At 43.5% G+C, this 17,664-nt stretch overlaps 1 protein-coding gene across 1 annotated transcript in view; it reads left to right on the top strand.

Moving 5' to 3' along the window:
• The window catches only part of DOCK5 (dedicator of cytokinesis 5), a 262,201-nt gene that overhangs the window by 104,170 nt on the left and 140,367 nt on the right, over positions 1-17,664 (top strand). The window contains exons 4-5 of the mRNA XM_060178855.1: positions 995-1,053; positions 6,470-6,566. Coding sequence (XP_060034838.1) covers positions 995-1,053; positions 6,470-6,566 — 156 coding nt within the window. The remainder of the gene's footprint in view (positions 1-994; positions 1,054-6,469; positions 6,567-17,664) is intronic.

Raw genomic sequence — 17,664 nt, 5'->3', positions numbered from 1 at the left:
CGTCCACAGAATACACTGATCTTCTCAGGTACATGGCTAGTTGTAGTTGATGCCACTTTAATGAACTAACCTGGCATATTACACCTGTCTTTCTCTTATCTCTAGTCTGGTCTGCAAGATACCATGAAGTAAAAGGCATACTGCCTATTCCACATCCAGAGTTTCTCTGTTTATGAATGAGCTGTCACACAATGAAACAACAGATGCCTCTGGAATTTAAGAAAACTCCTACCCATGCTTCCACTTGGTTTAGATCTGACGGTCTCTGCTTCCTATTCTACTGACTGGTTTCACGGCTTTCTCTAGGGTCGTCCTGGGCCTTAGTTTTCCCCAGGGCCATGTCACAATAACTGATGCAAGATTGCCTCTTATGGATATAGAATGGAGAGCAATTTGAGCCCAAGGAAGTGCTAAAAATAACCAGATAACCAGTACTAATTGATTTGGGCTGCATTTGGTTTAAGTGTAAAGTGTTGAGAGGAATTACTTTAGAAAATCACTACAATTTTATGGGCGCTAAGTGCCTAGGCCCTCCATCAGCTAATATTTGAAGCTCTATAAGGGAAGGCTCTTGTGGCTTATAGGAATCTGCAGAGGTTTCAGCTGCTTGGTCTTAAACTCCTGGCCATTTTTGCATCTCTGCTCTGACTCAGACATGTTTGCCCGTCACTTAGGAAGCATTTATACTCTTCTCTCTCAGTCCAGCATTTTTTCCCCCTCTTCTCCTTCTTCCTCTTCTTCCTCCTCCTCTTCTTCTTCTTCTTCTTCTTCCTCCTCCTCCTCCCATTCTTCTTCTTCTTCTTCCCCTTCCTCCTCCTCCTCCTCCTCCTCCTCCTCCTCCTCCTCCTCCTCCTCTTTATCTGACTGTCACAGTAATCAATTGCCTGCTAGCCTGATGGTGCTTTCTCATCCCATTCATTCTTGTTATCATTTATGCTCTGTATTTCTGACTAGGAATTTTATGGTCTCATAATTGAAGTTCTTCTCTTTGCAGGGCATTTTCCCTGAAACATATATCCATTTGAAAGAGGCAACTGTGGAAGACCGAGGAGGGTAAGTTCCAATCTCGGATGAATGCTCAAAAAAAAAAATGGGGTGATACAAAATTATGAAATCATTGCAGAACATTCCTCTCATTTCTTCGGTTCTACTTCTCATATGAGAAAGAAAGGGGACTCTAGCCTGACATAGTTCTTCTGTCTTCTGTCTTTAAAACTGTCCCTCCTCTCATCCTTCCCCAGAATGGAACCGTTTCCTTCCTCTCTTACTATCTGCTGTCAGTTGTCATACACCTGTATGTGCACAGACACATGATTGTGCTTGCCGGTTAGATACCTGAGCCCCTAGTCTGGGGAATTTAAAATTTTTTTAATTTGTTTATTTATTTTCCCTTTTGTTGCCTTTTTTATTATTGTTGTTGTAGTTATTGATGTCATCATTGTTGGATAGGACAGAGAGAAATAGAAAGAAGAGGGGAAGACAGAGGGGGAGAGAAAGACAGACACCTGCTATGAAGCGACTACCCTGCAGGTGGGAAGCCGGGTGCTCGAACAGGGATCCTTACACTTGTCCTTGTGCTTCGCGCCACGTACACTTAACCCACTGTGCTACACTGCCTGACTCCCTCTAGTCTGGGAATTTTAAGAGATGGATGTACAGACTGTACCTTGTGCTAGTCAGCTCTGAACCTTGGACACTTCAGGCAGCGTCAGTGCACCTTGGGCCTTTCCAGCACAAATCTAAGAAGAACAAATCTGACTTAACCTGAGCTTGAAGTGAAATTACATAATCATCCGTGTGAACACATTAGATTTTGAATATTTTCATTTTCTCTTCTTTTTTTTTGCCACCAGGGTTATGGCTTGAAGAATGAATTCAGCAGCTAATTTTTCCTTTTATTTTTCTTCGTATTTGATAGAACAGATAGAAATTGAGAGAGGAGAAGACAGAGAGCAGTAGAGATACTTGTAGTACTGTTGCTTCACTATTCATGAAACTTTCATCCCACACCCCCAACACCAAAAGGAGGGACCAGGGGGTTGAATCCAGATCCTTGCACATACTAATGCATGCACTCGGGGACCAGGTGGTGGGGTACCTTAAGTGCACATAGTACTCTGTGCAAGGACTAGGGTTCGAACTCCTGCTCTCCACGTGCAATGGGGAGGCTTCACGAGTGGTGGAGCAGGTCTGCAGGTGTCCATCTTTCTCTTCCCCCTCCTTCTCTATTTCTCTCTGTCCTATCAAATTAAAAAAAGAGAGAGAAAGAAAGAGAATAAAAGAAAAAGGAAAAATGGCTGCGAGGAGCGGTGGATTCCTATTGCCTACATGAAGCCCCGGCAATAATCCTGGAGGCTAAAAATAAATAAATAAATAAATAAATAAATAAATAAATGATGTATACACTCAGCTGGGTGTACCATCACCTAACCCTTCTAATTAATGTATTTCTTTTTTTGTAAATTATTTATTTATTCTCTTTTGTTGCCCTTGTTGTTTTATTGTTGTAGTTACTATTGTTGTCGTCATTGTTGGATAGGACAGAGAGAAATGGAGAGAGGAGGGGAAGACAGAGAGGAGGAGAGAAAGATAGACACCTGCAGACCTGCTTCACCGCCTGTAAAGCAACTCCCTTGTAGGTGGGGAGCCGGGGGCTCGAACCCGGAGCCTTAACGCCAGTCCTTGCTCTTTGTGCCACGTGTGCTTAACCTGCTGCACTACCACCCAACTCCCAATGTATTTATTTCTATCATTTAACTGGGGCCTTCATTATTTATTTTTTTTAACCAGAGCACTGTTCAGCTCTGGCTTATAGTTGTACAGGGGATTGAACCTGGGACTTTGGAGCCTCAGCCATGAGAGTCTGTTTGCATAACCATTATGCTATCTACCCTCCACCCGGGCCTTTGTGATTTATAGCACCACTATTGACACACAGGTACAATTTCTCATTTTTCCATGTCAAGTATCTGCAAAACACATTTCCACCATCATGGATGAGGACCCCCACACTGTTTTCCTTTCCTTTCCCAAGGTCCTTTGCTTTGCTGCACTGCACTTGTTATTTTGTATTTTTCCTTTCTGTCCACCTTATCCTGTGTCTGGAGAAATTCTTCCCCCAGGGCAGCCAAGAAGGGCAAAGCCCTAAGCCTGCTGGCCAGTGAGGTTAGGAGAACCTGGAGCTGGACCAGGATCCCTGGCTGGCTCAGCAGTAGGACGGACTCACTCTGACTCAGAGTGAGTCACACAGACTCAGAGCTGCCAAGAACACTCTCAGTTCTGTACCAAGAGGTGAAGAACTAACCAAATCCACCCAGTTCCTCAGGAATAAAAGCCAGGGCTGATAACCAGGTATCTCTTTCCCTTGAAGAATCTTTCTTTTATATATAAAAAATTTATAATTTAATGGGTAGAGACAGAAATTGAAAGGGAAGGGAACAAATTAAGAGCTGGTAAAAGAGAGAAACCTACTTTACTGCTTGTGATGCTCCCTCTCTGTAAGTGGGGATGGGGGATTTGAACCCAGGTCACTGTTCACTGTAACATGTTGCTCAACTGGGTGTGTCACTGCCCAATCCCTGTGTCTGGAGAATCTTTTCTGTGTGCCACACCTGCATAGCCTCCAGTGTGGAAGAAAGGCAAGAAGAATCATAAACCCAACACTTAGGGTCTCCAGGAAATGCAGGATGCCTAGATAAATAGGAAATTCAGACTTAACAAATACTTTTTTACAGCATGTCAGCATTTCCTGAGACTTGCTAAAATCCAAACAAAAATTATTTTGGCACTTCGGCATGAGGATTTGGGTGCCAGCAGTGGAGCAGTGCAGCAAGTGTCTCTCTTCTCTCTGTCAAAGAGAGGGTGGAAAACTGAGAAATGTTATACATGTCAAAACTATTGTATTTACTGTCGAATGTAAAACATTAATCCCCCAGTAAAGGAAAGAACAAAAACAAAGAGAGGGTGGAGCAGACAGAGAGAGGGAAACTGGTGGATTTGTTGTACTGGTAGAGAGCCTCATCAGTAACACTGGTGACAAAATGGTTGTTTTAATCTAAAGATGGAACTTAGCTAAGTATTGTGTATTTTCATTAATATTTTATTTATTTTAATAAGATTTCAGAGAGAGGAGAGAGGATTGATCAGCTCTGGCTCTTGGTAATGCTGGAGACTGAACATAGCACTTCTGAGCCTCAGACATGAGAGTCTTTTTGCATAGCCGCTGTGCTGTCTCCTCAGCAATCCTGTGTTTTATTTACCAGCCAATCTGACCCTTTGTTCTTATTGGTTTGTTTGTTCTTGTTCTAGTCCTTTCTCCTTTTGTTGATAAAAACAAGAGACAATGGGGGCCGGGCACAGCTAGTTAAGCGCACAGAGTGAAGTGCACGGACTGGCGATTAAGGATCACTTTGAGCCCCAGGATCCCCACTTGCAGGGGGGTCGTTTCACAAATGGTGAAGCAGATCATCAGGTGTCTGTCTTTCTCTCCTCCTCTCTTGTTTTCTCCATCTCTCTTGATTTCTGTCTGTCTATCCAACAACAATGGCAGCAATAACATCAATAATGACAACAACAATGATAAATAACAATGGCAACAAAAGGGGGAAAAAGTAGCCCCCAGGAGTAGTGGAATCGTAATGCAGGCACCGAGCTCCATCAATAACCCTGAAGGCAAAAAGAAAAAAAGAAAAAATTAAAAAACAAGTGATAACTTATATGAGCAGATGCCAGACCTTCCTTGTTCCAGATCTCTCTGAACGAGTGAGAATTTGGGTGCACAGTTTACAATGCACAAGGACCCAAGTTTAAGTCCCCAGTCCCCACCTACAGAGGGGAAGCTCGCAAGTGGTGAAGCAGGGGTCCATATGTCTCTTCGTCTCTATCTCCCCTTCCTCTTGATTTCTGTCTCTGTCCAATGAATAAATAAAGATAAACTTAAAAAAAAAAAAGAATTTAGTCCTGGAGCTCTGCTTCCCCAGACACCCAACCTACTAGGGAAAGAGAGAGGCAGACTGGGAGTATGGACCGACCAGTCAACGTCCATGTTCAGTGGGGAAGCAATTACAGAAGCCAGACCTTCCACCTTCTGCAACCCACAACGACCCTGGGTCCATGCTCCCAGAGGGATAGAGAATGGGAAAGCTATCAGGGGAGGGGGTGGGATATGGAGATTGGGTGGTGGGAATTGTGTGGAGTTGTACCCCTCCTACCCTATGGTTTTGTTAATTTATCCTTTCTTAAATAAAAAATAAATTAAAAAAAAAAAGGGAGAGAGAAAGACACCTGCAAGCCTGCTTCACCATTCATGAATCCTACCCCCACCCCACACAGGGAGCATGTGTTTGAACCCAGGCCCTTGTGCATGGTGACATGTGTGCTCAAGCTGTTGAGGTTAGAAATGGCAGAAAGTATCTAGGGGAACACAGATACTGCTGCGCCACATAGAACACATCTTCCCCTGGCACACCTCTGTGCCTGGGAGAAGGAAATTGCTTCACAGGAAATGGGAGTGGTAATAGGTGTGGGTGTGGCTTAGAAAGAAGGTGAAGGTGGGACTTGGATGTTTATAAACTAGTTCTATGGGTGTAGCTCTCTGCCTAGATGAGCCTGCCAGCATGTTAATAAGGGCCATCTCCCCCTACCCTTTCTCTAGGCCTAACATGTGAATGTTTTCTATTTCCCTAAATAAAGTTTAAAATTCCTGGAAAAAAAAAAGAATTTGAGTCAGTATGCAATGTCTGTTCTCCAGTGTAGCTGGCTGGGTTCCATTCCCATTCCATTCCAGCCACTAGCAGAGATGGCCTGTGTGAGGTTACAAGCCCCAGGCTCTTGTGTCTTGCCCCCTTCTCCCATATTTTCTAATGAAGCAGTTGCTTGGGAGAACCAGCAAAAATACACAGGATCTCATTCATGGGAATCACAGTAGCCAGCCTGGCTCCCATAGAGATACTTAACACGGGAGTCGGGCGGTAGCACAGCGGGTTAAGCACACGTTGTGCAAAGCCAAGGACCTGCGTAAGTATCCTGGTTTGAGCCCCCAACTCCCCACCTGCAGGGGACTTGCTTCACAGGTGGTGAAGCAGGTCTGCAGGTGTCTATCTTCCTTTTCCCCTCTCTGCCTTCCCCTCCTCTCTCCATTTCTCTCTGTCCTATCCAACAACAGCAACAACAACAATAATAATAACCACAACAATGATTTAAAAAGGGCAACAAAAAGGAAATAAATATTTTTAAAAAAGAGAGATACTTAACACAGGGTTCCAGGCTAAACCAAAGTCTGTTTCATGATACAGACTACGTTCACGTTGAGAACTGTGGTGCTGAGAACTCAGGTGCTCAGATAAGATAAAATCTTGTACACAGACAAGGCTCCCCGTAAGTTTTGGACCTTTAGCGACTATGGGTTCCTTCGGTTAAAGCAGCAATGAGCCATCCAGAGGAAGCTGAACATTTGTCTGGTTTTCTTTAGGCAGCACGAGACCGTGATTCCTGGAGAGCTGCCGCTGGTGCAGGAGCTCACATCGACGCTGAGGGAATGGGCTGCCATCTGGCGCAAACTCTACGTGGTGAGTTGTCCCAAGGCCTGGGAGCTGGTGTGTCCTCAGACTGTCTGAACTTCTGCTGCTGGGTATCAGCCACATGTTAATAGTGTGGAATAGGGTGTGTGCTACCTGGACCCCATGATGACGGAGACCCACTTGAGTCCCATTTCCTCCCAGATAGGGTCATTAATAACACGGAGTGCTAGAGGAAGTGGGCAACATCTTTTCTTAACTGGCTGTTGAAGTAATCAGGCTAACAACACCTATAAGCTCTTGCACAGTCCTTACAAAGTACTCGATCCTCTCAACACTCCTATAAAGTAGATGCAGTGGTTATTACTATTATTTAATATTCTACTTATTGAAGAGAGAGAAAGGGAGAGAAAAGAGAGAGACACCTGCAACACTGCTCCACCACTCTTGAAATTTTCCCCTTGGTCAGTGGGGACTAGGGGCTTGAACCTGGGTCCTTGAGCATTGTAACATGTGTACTCAACCAGGTGTGCCACTCACTCCCCAGCCCCAGATGCAATTATTATTAGCGACTTACCTGTGAAGAAATGCTGCAACTTGCAGTTTGTCTTACTAGGAATCCCAGTGAATCGAAATTGTATATCTTTCAGTACTAAAAATCATAGGAGCTCCCAGAAGGATGGCATTCTGTCCCTCAGCCAGTATACCATACAGGCTCTGAAACTTAAGTAGTGGAAAACCGGTGTCCAGGCTAATTCTGATTGCTACTCACCAATGATGGTTTGGCCTCAGACTAGTAAGATAGGCCAGTTCAGTGGGACATTACAAGGGAACCGATGCATTCTCTCCAGGATCTCCCATAATTACGTGCTGTGTGTCAGATGGCAGTAAGGATAAGGGAAATATGGTATTTAATATTGCCAGAATAGGAACACACAGGGAAATGAACTTGTAAGAGGCAAGAAGGCCCACAGCCTGGTGGCAGTGAGCTTATCTTTGTCTCCACTTTAGGGAGTACTTTCTCTCGACACGGTGGTGCACAAACAGTGCTCTGTATGTAATAATTTCTTTCCTGGTGACGTCAAGCATAAGCACCACCAGACCTCATCTCTCAGACACCTCTGGTTGACTGGCCCTTCCTATGAGGGATGTTTAATCTCTTAACTCCACTTGTGACTGACAAATAGACTCAGCTTTGTGATCTCTTTCCTTTGAATAACCATTATGCTATCTACCCCCCCCCCCGCTAACTTTCCTTTATGTGGCTCTGTTATTTAGGCTTTTGTTTTGTTATGTCTTGATTCTTCGTTCTAACTCTCAAAACCCAGTCTCTTTAAATTACTGGGGAACACCTCATCCTCTCTCCTAGTAACCAAAAGCTCTTGCATAACTTCTAAGATTTAATGCAAGATGTTTTATTTTCCACTAGGTCTGCTATTCCCTGTCGTGCATCACAGCAATGGAATTCCCCAACCCCTTTGGTGAAAAAAACACAATTTCTCTGCCTGCCAATCAATCCTTCAAGACCTGTGTTAAGTTTTTTTCTTTCTTTCTTTCTTGGCTATAATGTATTCTGAACACACCAATCCATCTAGCTTACTTCTGGAGGGTAGGAGTTCTTGCTGATAAACCCATCATCTGGCCCTTGGGGCAGAGTGCCTTCTGATGCAAGTGACCTTTTGATCTCTTTGTATTTAATTGAGGGGAGAGCTAACCGGCAAGTTCTTAAATCACAAGCTTGGGAGGCTAGAGATGCTGTTGTTAAGTTCTTTGGCTTTCATCGATCATCTTGTACTTCTACTGAAAGCACTCTCTGACTCTGGCTAATTGACTAGTGGCGGATGTGAAAAGTGTATTGTGTGGGAAATTGCATGTGCATAGGTTAATTCCTCAAAAATATTCTTTTTTTAAAAATATTTATTCCCTTTTGTTGCCCTTGTTGTTTTATTGTTGTAGTTGTTGATATCATCGTTCTTGGATAAGACAGAGAGAAATGGAGAGAGGAGGGGAAGACAGAAAGGGGGAGAGAAAGATAGATACCTGCAGACCTGCTGGGGACTTGAACCAGGATCCTTACACCAGTAAGGCTTTGTGCCACTTTTGCTTAACCCGCTGCGCTACCTCCCAACTCCCACTCAAAATTATTCTTTCTGGAAATTGATGAATGGTAAGATTTCTGTAAGTCAGAGTGTACAAAACTGCACAGTATGAATGAGATAGACTTTTCTTGGGAGAATACAATTCTTATACTCAGTTTATCATGTCTTTATGTAGTCACCAGTAATTATACCAAGTCTTCTCTTGAATTTAAATGAAAACAGAAATGAACCAATGAGGAAGAACTAGGATTCATGTGTGTGGGTTTCCAAACTCCCTTGGGAGTAAAAATGATAAGAACTGAGGTTAAACATCTCCTATGTGGGAGTCTTATTAACAGAATTAAGTTCAAAATGAAAAAGAAATATAGCCCTACCCAAAGAATAGCACTTTTCTTTTCATAATTCTGACACTTGTAATGTTTATTTTACTACTTGTGAATATGTGAAAACCATAAGTCTGAGATAGTTTGTTCAGTAAGATGCATACCTTAGCATTTGTAAAGTCCAGGGTTCAAGCCCCAGCACCACTTTGCTTGACTAAAAGATGTTCACTGGGGCCAGGTGAAGGCATATCTGGTTGAGCACACATGCTACTTACTATATTTAAGGACCCAGGTTCAAGCCCCCAGTTTCCACCTGCAATTTACAAGTGGTGAAACAGTGCTGCAAGTGTCTCTTTTTCTCTCCTTCTGTAACTCCTGTTTCCCTCTTAAATATTTTTAAAAAGATGTTCACTAAGGGAGCTTAAACAATTCTTGGGGCAGAGCAGGCTGCTCCTGTTTTTGACACATGCTCACCATTTTACAAATCTCAAGAAAGGGCTGGTGAAATACTGAGTCGTAGGAAAAGTCATGTTGTGTTTTTCTGTTTCTCTGTTCAAAAATGCATCGGGACTTTAAGTACAAGCTCATTTGGGATAATGCACTGCTTGGCAAAGTGACCATATTGAAGGAAATCATCAGTGCTCTGTTTTTTTTCACTCTCCCTCTACCTCTCTCTTTGTCCTATAAAGAAACAATACATTAAATTTAAAAAGTAAAAGAAAGGAAAAATTCAGTTAAAATTAGTTAGCAGTTCATTATAGCTATCCATTTTTTTTCCTTTTCCTTCCTAAAATGCTAACACTTGAAAGCAAAATTTCAGAAAATTTTATCAAAAATCTGTGTAAAAGCAATATGATACAAAACAGGGAAAACAAACGAAATCTATGGTTCACATCTTTCCCATAACACATATATACATGCATACTTCCGTTGGTGCCTTTCTTTTCTGTTTCCTTCTTCTTCTTCTTCTTCTTTTTTTTTTTTGCCTCCAAGGTTATTGCTGGGCTCAGTGCCTACACCATGAATCCACTGCTCCTGGAGGTCATTTTCCCCCTTTTCTTGCCATTGTTTTGTATGGTTCTTGTTATTATTGTTATATCTTGTTATGGTTCTTATTATTATTGTCGTTCATTGTTGGATAGGACAGAGAGAAATGGAGAGAGGAGGGGAAGACAGAGAGGGGGAGAGAAAGATAGACACCTGCAGACCCATTTCACCACCTGTGAAGCAACTCCCCTGCAGGTGGGGAGCCGGGAGCTCGAATCGGGTTCCTTAAGCCGGTCCCTTGAGCTTTGCACCAAGTGCACTTAACCCACTGTGCTACCACCCGACTTCCCTCTGTTTTCTTTTTTAATTACCACCAGGGTTATCAATGGGGCTTTGTGCCTATAAATCCACTGCTCCTGGTGGCCATTTTCCCACTTTATTTGGAAGACAGAAATTGAAAGGGGAAAGGGAGACAGGGAGAGAATGATACCTGCAGTACTTGCTTCACTATTTGTGAAACTTGCCCCCTGCATGGGTCGGGGACTCCAACCTGGGTCCTTGCACATGGTAACATTTGCACTTAACTGGGTGTGCCACCTCACAGGTCCTGCTTTTGTTTATGATTCTATGTTTAAGTTCCCTCAGACTGTAAAGATATATGCAAATTTTACTGTTCTACATCAATATTTGTATTACTGCTCTCATGCATTTCCTCCCACAGATTAAAAAAAAACCAGACATTCTGTTTAGTGTCCTTCATGGCAGCTATGGGGGTCTCTAAACCTCACTTTTCTCCAGAAAAAATCTCCTAATTATTTTCACTGTCAGTTCACAAGAAATTTAGTGCGAGTCTTGTGTGAGTTGGAAAATGCAGTCCACCAACCAAATGAAGGCCAGCCTTGCAGACACAGGTAATTATCTTGGAAAGGGAAGATATTTGCCTGGTTGTGATTTATTCTTAGTCTGCCAGTAACCCTGGGAGGTAACCATGAATACATCGTAAAGGGGAGGGCTGTGCCTGTGCTAAAGAGAGGGAACCCAGCCAGTCAGAGCAGAAAGAAGGAATGTTCTGTGTTTCTTTTTCATTTTGTTACGTTAGTATTTAGTCATTTTTCCTCCTCTTTGTTGGCCTGATGTTTTGGGGACAAAAGAAGCAGACTACAGAACTAGAAATAAGGAAGCTTGGGTTCTTGCCTAGACTCTTGCCCTGGAATGTGGTCTGGAATATCACACATCTCCTGGGTCTTGCTCTCTCCGCAAAAGTGAGAGTCTGCTTTATTCACTCTGTGAAGCTGTGAGCATATGGAAAGTAAGGTGGGATATAAAACTATGGTGCAGACCATCAGGGATTCTGCAGATGGGAGCATGTGACCTTGGATCTTAGTTGGAAACAGTAGCAGCTCTGTGTGTCCTTCCCAAGAATCTCAGAGACTAAAGATCCCTTTGCCAGGGCCACTCCCTTTGTCCCGTGTTGTTATCTTAAGGCAGAATGGCCTTGAGCACCCAACAACCAGGCTGAGTTTCTCATCATATAAAACCAACCTTCTTTGGGGGCAGGGCAGTGAGTGGCCCACCCAGTTGAATGCACGTGTCACAGTACACAAGGACCCAGGTTCCAGCCCTCCAGCCCCCACCTGCAAGAAGAAAGTTTCACAAGCAGTGAAGCGGTGCTGCATGTATCTATCTCTCTTTTTGTCTGCCCCATCTCTCAATTTTCTGTCACTATCAAAAAAACTAAATTGTTTTTTTAAAAAGAAGGTGAGCCTCCTTAAAGTAAGTTCAAGAAGCACAGACCATTCCAGGAAGGGAAAAAAAGAAAGCATGTCAACACAGAGTGCAGATTCACAACAGAATCAGAAGAATTTCGCCCACACGCATGCACCTCAAGTGGAACCTGTACACTGGGCATGCTTTCAGTGACTGATTAGGAGAGGAAGAACTTCAGTGAGGAGCCGACTACATGGTGAAAGACAAGATGCAGGGAGTATGGTGGTAGTGCAGTGGGCTAAGCACACGTGGCGCAAAGCGCAAGGACCGGCTGAAGAATCCTGGTTCGAGCCCCCGGATCCCCACCTGCAAGGGGTTCCCTTCACAGGCGGTGAAGCAGGTCTGCAGGTGTCTCTATCTATCTCTCTCCCTCTCTGTCTTCCCCTCCTCTCTCCATTTCTCTCTGTCCTATCCAGCAATGACGACATCAATGATAACAACAGTAATAACTACAACAACAATGAAAATAAAAAAGGGCAACAAAAGGGGAAAATAAATAAATATTAAAAAGTATTTTAGAATAAAAGAAAGACAAGATGCAGATATTGAGGTCACACAGACATCCAGTGCTGCAACGCTGCATCACAGCCTCGCCTGGTATGTGCTTGTGTCTTCACAAGACCCCAACAAACCCAATTAATAGTCACTGCAAGCAAACAAGTGAGAACAGAAAGTACTCAAGATTCTGAAGGCAAGGAGTTTAGTTTAGGATATATTGCTAACTGACTCTTGAGCATGAGCTAGGACCTTTGACCATCTAAATTTCACTCCCCCCCCCCCCACAAAGTGGCAGTGAGGTGATATCTATGCTTTGCAGATTTGCTCTGAAAATTGCTCTGATAGTCCAAATTGTGCCTAACATACTCTTGTCAATAAAAAACAGCCCCCCCCACTGTCTCTTTCTGAATTGCTATTGTGAAAAAGATGACTGATGATGGCATCAAAGTGTTAAAGGGGAAGTGGATTCCTGGGTCCAGTGAAGTGGTATAGCTCTCCTAGGGAAGTCCAAGGGTTCTCCTAAATGTCAGAGTTCTCCTACGGAAGTCCTGCTAGGCATCCAGGCATTGGGTTCATCACTTTATGGGGAAGAAAGCAAGATGTAGGTACAGACATACGTGGGATATCTGAGGCCTAGGGCCAAGTCTTTTTATAGGCTGTTGGTGGACCTAGGTGGTAGCAGGTCAGCCCCTTCTGCTATTGGTTGTTCCAGCTCCTCTGCTGCTGGTCCCTGCTTTATGCCTTTGGCCAGCAGGGATTGGTTGTCCCAGTCCCTCTCCTATTGGTCATTCCCAGATAACTCATTTGCATATCATTGTTCATAAATAAGTCTGACACCCTTTTCACAGGGCCACCTTCTGTCCCGAATCTATCCTTTGCAAAAGTATTAGGAGAAGATCTCAGTCACTCCATGGAGTTTTGCCCAGAAATCATTAAAGGCTGTTCTTGTCTCTTACTCTGATCACTCCTTCATTGTCCAACTAGGGATGAAGAGAATGGGCTCCTTTCTAGCACTATAGAAACTGAAATCTAATAGGTCATTGGTTTTCTAGTATTCTTTGCTGTCTTCCAAGATCTCTCAGTTTTCCTCAGCCATAGGAAATAGATCCAGCAAGCCAAACACTTATGCATTTCTTTAGTTAATTTTTTAAAAATTATCATTCTTTATTTATTGGATAGTGACAGCCAGAAATCGAGAGAGGAGGTGGCGATAGAGAGGGAGAGAGAGGGGCCAGGTGGTGGCGCACCTGGTTAAGTGCACACATTACAGTGCACAAGGTCCTAGGATCAAGCCCCTGGTCTCTGCCTGCAAGGGGGGAAGCTTCACACGTGGTGAGAAAGACTGCAAGTGTCTATCTCTTCTATCTCCCCCTCCTCAATTTCTCTCTGTCTCTAGTAATAAAATAAATAAAAATATTTAAACAAGAGAGAAAGAGAGAGACAGAGACACCTGCAGTCCTGCTTTACCACTTGCAAAGCTTTCCCCCTGAAGGTGGGGGCTGGGGACTCAAACCTGGGTCCTTGCACATTATAATATGTGCGCTCAATCAGGTGTATCCCCCCCATTTCTTTCTAGTAGCATATCTTCCTAATTCTATGTTAGTTCTCCTAGCTGGAACGGAAGCTGTCTTAGAAATTGATTTACCCTGGGGGTCAGGCGGTAGCGCAGTGGGTTAAGGGCACTTGGTGCAAAGTGCAAGGACCGGTGTAAGGATCCCAGTTCAAGCCCCCAGGCTCCCCACCTGCAGGGGAGTCATTTCACAGGTGGAGAAGCAGGTCTGCAGGTGTCTGTCTTTCTTACCCCTTCCCGTCTTCCCCCTCCTCTCTCCATTTCTCTCTATTCTATCCAACAACGGAAGTCATCAACAACAACAATAATAATCAGAACAAGGCTACAACAACAAGGGCAACAAAAGGGGGAAGAATGGACTCCAGGAGCAGTGGATTCATGGTTGGTGTAGGCACTGAGCCCCAGCAATAACCCTGGAGGCAAAAAGAAAAAAAAGAAATTGATTTAGCCTGGTATAGCAGGTTAAGTGCACATGGCACACAGCACAAGGACCAGCGTAAGGATCCCAGTTCAAGCCCCCAGTTCAAGCCCCCAGTTCCCCACCTACAGGGGGGTCGCTTCACAGGTAGTGAAGCGAATCTGAAGGTGTCTTTCTCTCCTCTCTGTCTTCCCCTCCTCTCTCGATTTCTCTCTGTCCCATCCAACAACAACAATAACAACCACAAGGGCAACAAAATAGGAAAAATAGCCCCCAGGAGTAGTGGATTCATAGTGTTGGCACCGAGCCCAAGTGATAATCCTGGAGGCAAAAAGAAAAAAGAAATTGATTTACCCATGATAAGGTTGGCTTAACATCTAAATTTTTACCTTTTTTTTTTTTTTTTTTTTTTTTTTTTACCTTTTTAGTAGCAACTCTGAAAACCGGCACAAAACTGTGTCCTCTCGACTGAAAATCGGGTCTTTCAAACTGACAAATTAGTGCAGATTTGTGAGGGCTGTCGGATAAGAATTTTTGAAGGGGACTTTCTGAAAATTCCAAAGGTCTGGTTGACATCAGCACACCTGCCAGCTTCTCACCCAGAGATTTAGCTCAGGACTGTTCCAGTTGTGAAATGTCATTTGGTGAGTTTTGTTCAGCCTGGTTCTTTGATCCATAAAGTTGAGGAGTTCATGTAACATGACCTTCTCTTTTTAAATATTTTTTATTTATTTTAATTTTTAAATATTTATTTATTTTATTACCTTTTTTTGCCCTTGTTGTTTCATTGTTGTACTTGGATAGGACAGAGAGAAATGGAGAGAGGAGGGGAAGACAGAGATGAAGAGAGAAAGATAGACACCTGCAGAACTGCTTCACCATTTGTGAAGTGAACCACCCCTGCAGGAGGGGAGCCGGGATCTCGAACGGGGATCCTTACACCAGTCCTTGAGCTTTGCGCCACCTGCGTTTAACCCTCTGTGCTACTGCCCGACTCCCATAACATGACCTTCTTACGGAAAAAAGGCTCAAGAACTTGGTTATGATAATATATATATATATAGAGAGAGAGAGAGGGAGAGAGGGGGGGGGGATAGATCGTGAGATCAAGTGAATTTGTTTAAATGAAGTTTATAAGACCAGTTACCCATCAGCTTGTATTTATCAACAAAATCTAACCTTTTGCCAGTCTATGGTTTTTTGTTTTTGTTTTGCATCCAGGGTTATTGCTGGGGCTTGGTGCCTGCAGTATGAATCCACTGCTCCTGGAGGCCATTTCCAGCCCCCCCATTTTTATTGGATAGGACAGAGAGAAATTGAGAGAGGAGGGGGAGACACCTGCTGACCTGCTTCACTGCTTGCATAGCTACACCCCCTGCAGTTGGGGAGCTGTGGCTCAAAGAGGGATATTTGCGCCTGTCCTTGTGCTTCTTGCTATATGCCCTTAACCTAGTGTGCCACCACCCGGTCCCCAGTCTATAGTTCTTTAACTTCCGGAACAAAAAAAGGAGCCTATAACTGAAGTAGGGGTGGGGGACTTGCTAGACACAGTGAAACGCTCTTTCTTCCCATCCTTGTTTATGGAGGCAGATTGAAGATAACATAAAAAAAAACAACTTGGGAGTGGGGCAGTAGTGCAGTGGGTTAGGCTCACGTGGCGCAAAGCGCAGGGACCCGTGGAAGTATCCCGGTTCCAGCCCCCGGCACCCCACCTGCAGGGGAGTCGCTTCACAGGCGGTGAAGCAGGTCTGCAGGTGTCTCTCTTTCTCTCCCCCTCTCAGTCTTCCCCCCCCTCCATTTCTCTCTGTCCTATCCAATAACAACGACATCAATAACAACGATAATAATAACCACAACAATTTTAAAACAACCAGGGTAACAAAGGGGAAAAAATGGCCTCCAGGAGCAGTGGATTTGTAGTGCAGGCACCGAGCCCTGGCAATAACCCTGGAGAAAAAAAAAAAAATATATATATATATATATATATATATATACATATATATAATAAAAATCTTCTTGAACTGGTGCTTACTACAGATTGCTGGAGCATATGCTTTGAGGTGTAATTAAGCTGGAATTGTGGTTTGAAACCAGTGTCTGATTGCTTATTACTCAGGACAGAAAATTCCCATAGAAAATTTCATTCTATTGTCAGGGCCTTTCTGTCTGCAGGCCCTGTTCCAGTGCAGCCCTCATGAAAGGAGAGAGGAAATGGAGAAGTGACAGGCACAGGGCAGAAATGGTGCTTGGGATATTTTCCAGTTTTGTTTCTCCTCTTTGTTACCTAGCTTTTAGGATTTCTGGCATTGCTTGTCTTTTACTTTTTTCTTTTTAAAGATGAGAGAGAGGGTGAGAGAGAGAGAGAGATATCAAAATAGACAGAGCACTGTTCTGTCATATGCAGTGCTGGAGATCAGACTCAGTGTCTCATACATGCAAATCCAGCATTCAGCCCACTAAGCCACTGGAACCTCTTCTGTGAAAGTCAAGTCTTTGTTAGTCAGGTAGTACCTTTTTAGGCCAGAGAGAAGGTATCAAAATGGAAAGGAGGTATGACATGGACAGGAAGAGAAGAGATGGATTCCCTTCTTCTCAAATTTACTGATTCAGAGCTAGACACAGAAAAAAATATCACTGTAGACCTATGAGTTTCAGATACTTGGGAAAGATTTGAGGGTAAGTGCAGAGAGTGACATACAGGTGAAATTTGATAGACGCTGTGTGACTCCATAAGGAGTGAGGTAAATGGAGTCAGACACAGTCAATCAGGAAGTTGCTTGGAGCAGTAATTTAATTTATTATCTCAGACACAGACTCAAAGACGCTCAGCCTCGAGAATGGATCTTAGTGCCAGCCTCCTTATTAGACAGAGGGGTATATCCCAGGAGGGATAATTTGCCTGAAGTCACCCAGCAACTTGATGTTCAAATTAGACATGGAGTCCAGATCCCAAGGGCTTTAATTCAAACACGTTTTGCCTTCAAATGATAAAATTCATACACAAGAGGAGAGATTATAGAACAGAAGAAGTACTGATTCTTTTGTAGATGTACAGATAAAGAACTAGAGAAGAGTCTGTATCTATGGTCTGCATTCTTTGAGAAGGTGCAAGATGATCTGGTATTTTGATCATCTAATCAGGTAGTGCCATTCGCTAAATGTCGTCCAGATGCCTGAAGTAGTCAAAAGGCAGCTTCTGTTTTCCTGTTAGTATTAAAGTCTAAGCTCATCTTTTTTTTGTTGTTTTTGTTAGTTTCTTTATTGAGGGATTAATGGTTCACAGTCTACAGTAAAATGCAGTAGTTTGTACATGCATAACATTTCCATATACAATACAACCCCCACTAGATCTTCCTCTGTCATCACTTTTCAGGACCTGAAACCCCCCCCTCCCCTCAAGTCTTTTGGTGCAATACAACATATCCAGTCCAAGTTCTGCTTAAAGTTTTCCCTTCTGATCTTGTTTTTCAACTTCTGTCTATGAGTG

This window comes from Erinaceus europaeus, chromosome 19 (assembly GCF_950295315.1).
Source record: "Erinaceus europaeus chromosome 19, mEriEur2.1, whole genome shotgun sequence".
Classification (NCBI taxonomy): domain Eukaryota; kingdom Metazoa; phylum Chordata; class Mammalia; order Eulipotyphla; family Erinaceidae; genus Erinaceus; species Erinaceus europaeus.
Note: the sequence above shows the minus strand (reverse complement) of the source record. Positions and strands in the feature narration are given on the sequence as shown.